At 37.1% G+C, this 11043-nt stretch overlaps 1 protein-coding gene across 1 annotated transcript; it reads right to left on the bottom strand.

Annotated features, from left to right (window-relative positions):
* Nucleotides 1–22: 22 nt before the first annotated feature.
* Nucleotides 23–10654, bottom strand: LOC145776142 (para-nitrobenzyl esterase-like). Its single transcript, XM_082587543.1, has 10 exons — nt 10487–10654; nt 9139–9236; nt 8062–8185; nt 7324–7534; nt 5633–5760; nt 4009–4211; nt 3470–3734; nt 2913–3067; nt 747–1047; nt 23–370 (listed from the first exon to the last, which is right to left on the bottom strand). Exons 1-10 carry the CDS (start codon nt 10652–10654, stop codon nt 23–25), a joined length of 2001 nt encoding a protein of 666 aa, XP_082443669.1.
* Nucleotides 10655–11043: the final 389 nt, after the last annotated feature.

The raw sequence follows: 11043 nt of genomic DNA, 5'->3' as shown, positions 1-11043 counted from the left end.
CCAGGCGGCGTCATAAAAGCAGCTAGCAGAAAGCTAGCACAAAAACAGTAAGCAACAAGTTATACACGTAATAAGCTTGGTGTATTGTTGCACTGCCTCCAGTGGTAGACATGGACGCTTCGAGAGTTGTGACGTCATCAATGTTTTGTGGCATTGTAGTGGTGACCTCATTTGCTCCGGTTGCAATTTCACCTGTGGTGGTGACGTCATCGCTATCCATTACAATGTAATAGCCGGTGCTGTCCCAAAAGTCGCAGATATCTTTGTGGTAATTGCTATCAGTGCGACCAATTGGCGAATCAATAACGTAATTCAACCATGAAGGGGAATATTGTGAAACTACATTGTCAGCGTGTCTTCGAAATCGACCCTATCAAATAAAACGGCATTGTTGTAGCGTCATCACTTAATTGATTTATATTTTCTGTCAAAATAGCAATTTAATTTAAATAAGAGACTCAGAGATTCTAAAGTAATGCTTGGACAATTTACTAGAACCGTAGGCTTGTAATAGTCTGTATTGCCTGTTCTCAATAGGTTTGTGTAGGATTCAACAAAATCCCGTCGTAAGAAATGTGAGTTTGGTGTTTTTTCAAGTAGGCCTAAGCCTATTTGACTTTACAATATTATTTTAAATTTTATCGCCATGTGCGAGACTCTTTACTGACTTTTGAATAATGCAATTATTGTCGGTTACACCGCGTCTTTGCTGTTGGAAAAAGAGTTTTAAATTAAAATAAACTTGCCTCGTTAGATCGGTATGCCGGCCACTCCGGTACTTCTCCAAGTGATGTCAGGTTACCTTCAGATGGATTGCCTGTGTGGGCAAAATTTCCCCAGTAAGTGCTAAACTGATTCACCGCGTAAATGTCATCCAAAGAGAAGTTGTACGAAATCAACGGAGCAGAACGGAAAACAAAGCTGTTTTCCGCAGAATGGAACACGTTGCCGCAGACACCTCTAGGCTTCCACGCATTATTACAAGATGGGTCGTTCATTGCATATGCGTATGAATATAAATAGACGTTGGTGAGGACAGAGGATAATCTACAAACAAGAATAGTAATCCTGATTGCGTCTCCAATCGCTTGTTTAGAGGAGTTTAAATGTACCAATATAAAAGAGTTGAAATAATAGTTTGTTATGGTTTAGTTAAGATATAGCTTAAGAACAAAAAGTCGATACTATCAACGTTATCTCGAATGATAATAATAATACTTGAGGCAGGGTTGGAAGTCGTTAGTCAAAAAGCAATGACTATTTCACTATTCGATAGTGCCCAAAAAAGCAATGACTTTCCGCTATCGATACTTAAAAAAAGCAACGAATAGCAATTACTAAAAATTGACTGGCCAAAAAAAGCCCAAAAACAAGCAACCCGCAAACTCAAAAAAAGGTACCAAAACTCGAAAAAAAAAACAATCCCAAACTTGCGGGAAAACCGCAAGGTTTGCAACACTGTTAACGGCTCTCACTCAGTGGCGTAGCCAGAAAATTTTTTTCGGGGGGGCCAAATATTTGATGAATTGGAGAGAACAACAAAGTGTTTGATTTAAGCCATCGCCACTTGATGTGCAGTGGCGTATCCTGATGGGTTGAGCAAGGGAAGCAATGAAAGTGGTGGGGGGTTAGAGCGTGCCGAAGGCACGTGTATTTTAGGGGGGTCCGGGGGCATGGTCCCCCGGAAAATTTTTGAAAAATTACACTCAAATAATGGATTATAGCGCTTTCTGGAAACACTTTTAGGGTAATACTTGTATGAAGTTTATTAGCAGATAAACAGCTATTAACTTATTAAAGGTAGCTCTTACACACGAACGGGCAAAAACTGCGGCTAAAATTAGAGAACACCAAAAACTCAGCTATACAAAAACTCAATAACTACACAAAAACCCAACAGAGTAAGCCATTCTGAAATTGCTTCCACAAATTAGTTCAAAGAAACGTAAATCGCGTAAACTTTGCACGATTTACGATTTGCAAATTTATTGGTGTCTTTCTGTGTGTCTAAAACAAGTCCTGAGGGGTGTTAATAGCCAGATGTCTAGGAAAACGTTATAAATTTCTACAAATTTTATTACATTTTCAACAAAGAGCTCAACTTCGGAATCCAAACTTGGAAAATTTGGGGGGGGGCCATGGCCCCTTTCGCCCCCCCCCTGGCTACGCCTATGCTCTCACTGGCATGGTTTTTCTGAACTGTGTTGCCAAAAAATTTTCCTTAATCCTTTAAAGTTCGAAAACCGGAAGGGGACTAGGTCGAATAGTATTCCGAAAACCAAATCTCGTTAATTCGTTTTAACGACAAAGTAAGTGAACAACAAAAAATGATTCAGCAGTTCTCCTAAATATCGATTAGTGAAAAGCGAATAATGATTTCGTTGCTTGCATAAAAAAGCAGTGAATAACGCGCATTCGATATTTATTTTTAAAAGGAATGGGTATAAGCATTCGATATTCAGAAAGCAACGAATAACGCTATCGAATAGTGACAACTAGTCGTTTCTTCCAACCCTGACTTGAGGCCTTAAATAATGCCACTGAGATATAAAGAAAGTAAATTTTTAAAAGAGTTACTTGAATAAAAAGCCTGAAACTACACCAGCCAAATAAAGATTAACTTACAAAATAACATGTTGCAAGTTGCAACCTATTCAATATAGTGTCACCAGGTTGTTGCAAGGATATTTTGGTCCTGTTAGGCTACTAATGCAGTAGGCTACTAATGATAGCCTACTCCAAACCCCATGACAGCATAATAAGACACTTCTAAAAGAATACAAAGTGTTTTCATCAAATTTGTAACACTCCAAAAACGTTTTGGAACCCCAAAAATCATTTGTGGCCCGGATTCAAAATATACCCTATGTACCCCTTATCAACACTACTAAGTGTCACTACTTGTAGGCTACCTTGCGAGTTGCCGAACTGGACAAATAAAAAATCCATCTGTGACAAGCTCTCCAAGCAAAACATCATATTCAACCAAAGTATCTTCCTTGATGTTTTCATATTTATCCGCAAGCATTTTTCCAACTTTTTCACCAAATGCAAAATTGAGAGTTTTCTAACAAAATAAGAGTTAGCCTATGTAGGTCATGGTAATGTTATAAGTTAATTATAGTTCTAGCCGGCTACAGACAACTTGTGCTCAATTAGGTCGCACTTGACAAAATGCTATTCAGAGTTTAAGAAAACTTCAACAAAAAAGATCGTCATGTAACCAATCCCATCTGTGTAGCAGCTTTATTTTTCAAGTACAACGACGCATAAAAAAGATTGACTACGAAAAGGCTACACATATTTAGTGTCAAATTATTACTGTAATGTTTTGATAATGCTTTTGGCAAAGCCGACGGAATTGGAAATGTCATTGTTTGACAATGTAGGCCTATACCTTATAAAAAAAATTCATTAAAAATAGAGTATTTTACAACAGACAAAGGAAGAGAAGAAAGTGGTCGCATACTTCAAATCCCTCTTTCGTGTTGAAAGCAGTTTGATCAGGAATGTAAAGTGGTACGAAGATCATTTCATCAATATTTGTCCCCATAATAACTTGCTTGTTGCTTTGCCAGTGACCAGACTGGACAAACTGCAGAGGGTTTTGATTAAATTCGTCGTCATCGAGAACGATTCCAAAAGGCTCCACTACAGCAAACAGATCTTGTTCTTTAATACTGCTGGCACGAAGACGATTCCCTTGCTTTACTAACGTAGTTGCGCTTACGTTTCTGTAAAGATGCAAAAATGAAATAATCATTTAGTTTACCTATAATTCAAAGCCAAGATAAACGCATAAACGCTTTGAGTTGTAGTTGCAAAGGTAGCCAGAATACAAGAGCTAGAAATTATGGTTTGTAAATTATTCAGGTTAATTACGATGCTCACATTTTGAACAATTTAATCACTGAGATTTTATCATTTTAGAAAAGTGGGACAAAACGAAAGCTTGACATGTCTCACCGTTTGCGAAAAAATAGCAATAGGCTAGATAGACCTACAAACCTGAGACAGGTAATTCCGTCAGATGTACAGTCTGTGTTTTTCAACACTTGCTGCGTAATGGTCTGTGAATCTTTTATATCTGGGTATTGAAAGATAGCAGGCTGGCTTTGAATAATGCCTCTTTGAAATAAAGGTTCGCTTGTTGAGGACATGAGATGAAACATCACAGACTGAGCTCCAGCACTGTTACCAAAAAGAGTGACCTACAAAAACCAAAAATCTTGTGAGCAAAAAAATTCTAGTACGGAAAGCATATTTCAAATTACCGGTACCGCCTAAATTTACTTTTGCGGATAAATACGGAGGTGAATTCATTCCTCGAGGTAAATTCTATCTATCGAGGGAGGGTTAGTTAGGGTTGGTTAGAGATAAGTTACAGTATAATCGTCCCCAAGGGGTAAAGAGAGTAAAAAACTAGAAAACCAGTGAGCTACCATAGTGACATATGGCTACCTATTGTTTTTTTAGTCCGAGATCCAATCAGTTTTTTGTTTTTTTTTATTCAGCTTTATTTGATTTATTTTAGACTTGGACTACATTGATAGGTTAATACGATTAGTCGAATTGGGTAGCCTATCATCACACCAGCAGCCAAGAGTTTCTTAAAACCACTTGCGGACGGAATTGTTTACCGACAGCAATGTCGCTCAGACGGGATTAAATTTAACATTTTCCAGTGTTTTCCCAAAAGAACAAGACATAGTGTTTCCAAAAATAATTTAAACATTTGAATTTTCGAAAGACGTATATATCTGCCATCCGTCTTTTTGTCATGTACCAAACTGCGTAAATATACGACCGCCGTCTTTTTTTCATGTACCAAAATGCGTAAATATACGTCCGACGTCTTCCAGCAACACTTTTTCTTTGCGTATAAGTACGTCATCTGAGCTAAAGCGGTTGGACATGTACATCTGACGAATAGAGAAGTTAGTTCAAAAACTACCATTTACTGTTACAGTAGATTTACCTTTTCATTTAGTTTTCCCATTGTCTACGTAAAAGCTAGTGCATTTTATTTTAGATATATAGGCCTATAGCTTTGTAGCGTAAGATGGTTATGATTTACGATTTAGAACCACTTAAAAAGATGAAAAAGAAACACAAAGCAAAATGCACGGTATTTTTTGTAGTTAACATTTTTGGTGGAAAATCTTTGCAAACAAAATATCGTAGGCCCTATAATCTACTTTCCGTTTGTATTAATCGATTATATCAGTTTTTAAATTCCTTTTTTTTTTTTATGGAACCATTGTTAGGACTACAATTTTTTCGATCGATTTATTATTATACTAACCCTGCTTTTATCCCTTCCAAACTTTTGCAAACAAAATATCGTAGGCCCTATAATGTACTTTCCGTTTGTATCGATTATATCAGTTTTTAAATTCCTTTTTTTTTTATGGAACCATTGTTAGGACTACAATTTTTTCGATCGATTTATTATTATACTAACCCTGCTTTTATCCCCTCTAAACTTTTGCAAACAAAATATCGTAGGCCCTATAATCTACTTTCCGTTTGTATTAATCGATTATATCAGTTTTTAAATTCCTGTTTTTTTTTTTTTTTAGAACCATTGTTAGGACTTCAATTTTTTCGATCGATTTATTATTACACTAACCCTGCTTTTATCCCCTCCAAACTTTTCAATATTTTCTTGGACCCATAACATTGCCAATTGTTGATCTTTAAATCCTTGGTTTCTGTAAACCACTCCATCTTCTTCAAACACAAGAAAACCGAAGGCTCCTGTCAAACAAATGAAGGCTACTTTTAAAAACTGGAGTCTTAACAAATATAGGCTACTTTTAAAAAATTGGGGTCTTTAAAAAAGCATAACTTCTACTTTTAACTTCTTTCGATTAGTCATTGGACAAAGAAGCTTATTGATTTGAAACCAAAGTTTCAGCTACAAAGAAAAAAATTAGAAATGTCTGCTTGAACCCTGTAGGTCATCATCATCGGCGTATGAGAAGATCTTTTCAGGCTAGATTGGAGGGCAGGAAATCATCAGCCACTGAGCAGTCTCGTCGTCCAGGACCCTCAGACCATGCGCACCGTGTAGAGGCCGTGAGTTAGGCAGTGGTGGATGACATGGTCTCGCATTCTGATGAAGAAGCCAGACCCCACTTGTGCATGTCCGAACGAAAGCAGCCAACGCCAGTTCGCAGGCGGTTAAGCCGGACTCACGCAAGCCTTGTAAGGGACATCCCCGGTGGACGGGGATCGGCGTCGGATATAAAATCACGGAGCGTGGAGGTGTGGTTTTGCCATTCCGTGTTCGACATGTGGTTCGTCTAGTGTTATATGCACTTAGACCAAGTTCTTCTGCGTTCTTAAGTGGTTGTTATGCGGCAGGCACAAAGGGAGGGGTCTTGATTTCAGCCGCTGCTTTAGGGAACGTTCAAATATTACGTAACGCCTTCAAGGGGGAGGGGGGTTATGCAAACCGTTACGTTAGCGTCACATCGGGGGGGAGGGGTTCAAGCAAAACGTTACGTAACGCTTTCGAGTACGGAATAGTAGTTTTTGTGCTGAATTCGTAGTGAAAAAGCGTTACATGGGGGGGGGTTGAATAAAACGTTGCGTTGGTGTTACATGGGGGAGGGGGGGTTAAAAATTTGGAAAAAAAGCGTTACGTAATATTTGAACGTTCCCTTATAGGTAGTGGTTGCTTAAATGTTGCATGGAGGGGATAGTCGGGGTGAAGAGCGCGGAGAGTGAGAAATCGTGGCTCCTTTACGGCGTAGTTCAGCGGGTTGGATGCCTGCTAGGATGGGTAGGTATAGTCCGTCGGATTGGGACGCAGGCATCCAGTCAAAGTACGCAGTGCGTCGTTGATGACGATATCAATGTGGTAGGTGTGAGAACTACGACACCAGAGTGATGCGCAGTAGGCTACACAGCGGTGAAATGTACCCTGTAGGTAATTGTAAGCTATGTGCTAAGTGATTTCACTTCTAGTTTAACTTTTCTGGTACGGTACGCATTTGAGAAGGTCAGTTCTCAATTCAGCGGCACCCAGTAGCCTATAAGTGGAAAAATTTACAGACATTAACGACAATTTACAACAAGTGAAAACTTACATTCTGTCAATTTCGGTGGCCTTTTGTGCGTCAATGGTTTAAAATCTCTACAAATATGGTAAACTGCCAGAACTAAGAATCCAAGATTTTTTTTTAATTCAAGGATAAAAATTATCACAATCACTCAAAAATCGTTTAAAATTACCCTGAAGTCTGAGCAGGTAACTGGTCTAATTTAATCGTAAAATAGTTGCGGTATGTGAAAATTAAATGTAACTTATCTGACCTAAACGATAGTTAATGGTTACAACGATCGTATTTGTAACATTGCTGAGATATCTCCCATCATAGATTGGAGAGGTTCCAGATCCTGTTAGCATTCCACCTCCGTGGAGCCAAAGCATGACAGGAAGGTTTTCGTCTGGAGGAGAATTACGATCGAACAAGTTCACTCGCGATGGAACGTACACATTGAGAACGAGACAATCTTCTGAGAGCTAAAATGAAGAAGAGGTCTAACGCTATGTTATAGGCAAAGTCATTCATCTCAAAACGTAGATTGATCAATAGCAAAACGTTAAATTAAAGTTGATCAAAAGCAAACGGAGGCTACGTTTAAAACTAACAAATCTTGCTTAATTTTTTTTTTGTAAGAAAATCTATAAAACGTGATTGCACTACAGGTTACAGAAAAACAAGTTTTCGCTATTAACTTTCAAGCTAATAGCCTAGACCTGTTCTTAAATGTGTAGCCTGCAATGGGTGATCCGATAAGATATCGCTACCTTTCAAAATATGTTAGGTGACTTCTTTTTTTCGAGCAAGCAAGGCAAAATGTTTTACAGGGCATTTTTATGTTTTGGTTTGGTAAAGTATCACGTATCAAGTTTTTATCAATCTTTGGATGTACATTAGCCTAGTTCAAGTTTGTGATAGCGTCTGGTAGGGCCTAATGTTGATCTATGTATTAATTCCCCCACTTCCATAGCAACAAGAGGCTTTGAAACGTCATCATAAAACTTACGTTGTTGAAGCACAATCCTTGGTCACAATCATCATTTGAAGTTTGAAAACAAGCAATTCCGTTTGCAACAGATGCATCAAGTTCTCCATTGGAATAATTCGTGGCAGGAGAAGAGTAGAGAAATCTACAGTCATATAAGCTAGTAATACGCATTACGCAATGTCTGTAACATATTATAATCTGCTGTATGAAGCGCTACGTTTTCTTTGCAAACAATAGTTTTAACAAAATGTAAGAAAAATTGATATAATTTGAGATGCATTTGTGTGCAAAAAATAATGCATAGTGGGCGTGGACAATAGGCGTGTGGACAATATGAAAACGCATCGCGAGCCCTAATTGGCCCGCGGGCAGGACTTTGAACATATCTAGTCTACAAGGTCCGTGTAAGGGTTCTCAGACAACACATCAAGAACAGTTCAGTTTATTTTTATTTTTTCAGTTGCTGAATAAAAATCATGTTGAGCTCGAGTTATAACATTATATTTGTCAATACAATTCGTCATCAGTTTATAAAAATTTCAAAAATTTTGGAAAAAGTTGGCAATAAAGATATTGGTCGCAAACCTGTAAAGTGTAAAGGTAAACCAACTTTTGGTAGTCTACAGGTATCATTACACTCTTTTTTAGTTGATCAGAAAAGGTTTCTTGCGAAACACATTTGTTTTGTGCTGTACTTTTGTGAAAAGAGGGCATACAATTACATTTTGATAAATTAGGAAGGTATTTCAAAAATACCTGAAGCTTTATTTGCTGTGAGAATCATTACAGCATCAATACTTTAATTTCATTTGTATCAGGAAAGCCCAAAAAAAAAAACAGCTGTTGTTTAACATGAATGATTCAATAGCCAGTATTGCTAATAATTTAAAAATTGCTGTAAATTACAGACTAGGCCTATACTCAGTGGGTCTAAAATAGATTATTATATTTTACCAAACGGATAAGTAAAACCTTTAAACTAAATAGCCTCTGTTCTCCTTTTTTAGAACATTTTAGTAGCCCATATTTTAACTTCTCACTAGGCCTACGTAGAATTTTTTACAACGTCTTTATCAAACGTATAGGCGACCCTACCTCTTTTCTTTTATGGGAGGTGTCGCGTAAGGAATACTAAAAAATGCATGTGCTTCCGGGAGTACAGCTCCAAAGACAACTCCATTTTTTGTTACAACCTCAAATTGGAGATACACAAAACAAAATAAATTATATTAGGTTACGGAATAACCTGGTCAAGTTTACGTCATAGGTTCAACTGAAAGCCTAATATGTGATAGCGCATAGCTCTGTGTAAGATACATAATAGCCTATACAAGACAAACCAATCAGAACTCATTTACAAAAAGTAAAAATAAAACGTTAAATGTAAAAGCCTACAAAAACTAATCAGAACTTATTAAAATAAGTAGCCTACAGTAACCTAAGTCATTCAATTCAACAATATCGTCCTTCTCAGTAAAGTAAGCTAATTATTTATTGATCAATAAAGCAATCTTAGATTTGCAGATGACATCATCCTTTTTGCACAGACAGAATGCACTCTGCAACAATTGCTTGAGGAATTGAACTAGGAAGGGAAACGAAATGAAGATGAACAAGAAAAAGACAAAACAAATGAGCGACGAGACAGCAAGGAAACAACCAAGAACAGGTAATTTTATAATCGGAAAAAAAGTAGAGGAGGTTGATCAATACAAATACAATATCTAGGGAAATTGATCACCAGGAAAAAGTATTGAAACTGAGATCACCCAAAAGATAATATCAAGTAGGAGAAAATTTGGTCAAAATAACATTTTAAAGAGTAAGAACATTTCAGTTAGTTTAAAACGAAAAATCATTGACAGAGTAGCCTAATAGTGCCAACATTAACATATAGGCTAGAGTAAAAACGTAGTCACTCAAAACAGCAAACGAGAAAATTGCCATCATCGCAAAGGAACAGGGAAAGAATAATTTTAAACATAATTAGCCTACTCTAGAAAAGACAAGATTAGAAATGAAGTTACCAAAAACAAAACACATATGAAAGATGTCAATGAAACAGCAACAAATTTGAAGTGGCATTGAGCTGGACAATGGACATGTAACAAGAAGGACATACAACACATGGGCCGAAATAACCGCAGAATGGATACCAAGAGATGCAAAAAGAACTAGAGAGAGACCAAAAAGAAGATTGGCGGATGGTATTGAAGAAAAAATTGGCACCACCAGGATGAAAACAGCGATGACGAAATGTTATCATCAATTCATCATACTTGTCACTTGCTTGCAACATACCTGCTTGCATAGGCCTACATTTTTGTTTGGAAGACTAAATATACATATTTTTTCTGCATGCCTAGCTTACCTACAAGTTAGAAAATAAATGCTTGCTTACAAGCGAAGAGACAAATTAACATTAACCGTATGGGCTACTAACCTCTGACTGGAGTAAGTTTCCTATGTCTTGTACTTGGGATTTTGCTTCGAATGGTGCAGTGAAAGCACCACTGACAGCAGACAAAACTGTTTCATCAATGCCATTTGAACCAAACACCAATAAATTTTGATTTAAAATAATCGCAATCAATAGTATAACTTGCATCATGTTACTAGATCAGTTGAAAAGTTTACATCAAATGGCCTATTCAATCCTACCGCATGCAGTTAAATAAATTAATTTAGTTAATAATTAATTAACTTAAATCACTCTCTATAAGAACAGAGGTAGGCTACACATGGTACCTAAACAATGTAAATTAATAACAAAATGACCTTGCAATAAAGCAATACAAATATTATACAAGTGGGCTAATTACATCAGCTGTTCCTTATTTGAGCAAGAGAAAAACCGTCGCTTGCAAAACCACTTACAGAGCTGTTCAGCTACAAAATAAATGCTTTAGCATAAAACGGCAACATTAAAATACTAATGTAGGTCTATGTCGGCTACCGTACATTTATTTGCAAAAATAAAATAGAAATTTGGGCTTAGAG

This window comes from Aplidium turbinatum, chromosome 8 (assembly GCF_918807975.1).
Source record: "Aplidium turbinatum chromosome 8, kaAplTurb1.1, whole genome shotgun sequence".
NCBI classification, from domain to species: domain Eukaryota; kingdom Metazoa; phylum Chordata; class Ascidiacea; order Aplousobranchia; family Polyclinidae; genus Aplidium; species Aplidium turbinatum.
Note: the sequence above shows the minus strand (reverse complement) of the source record. Positions and strands in the feature narration are given on the sequence as shown.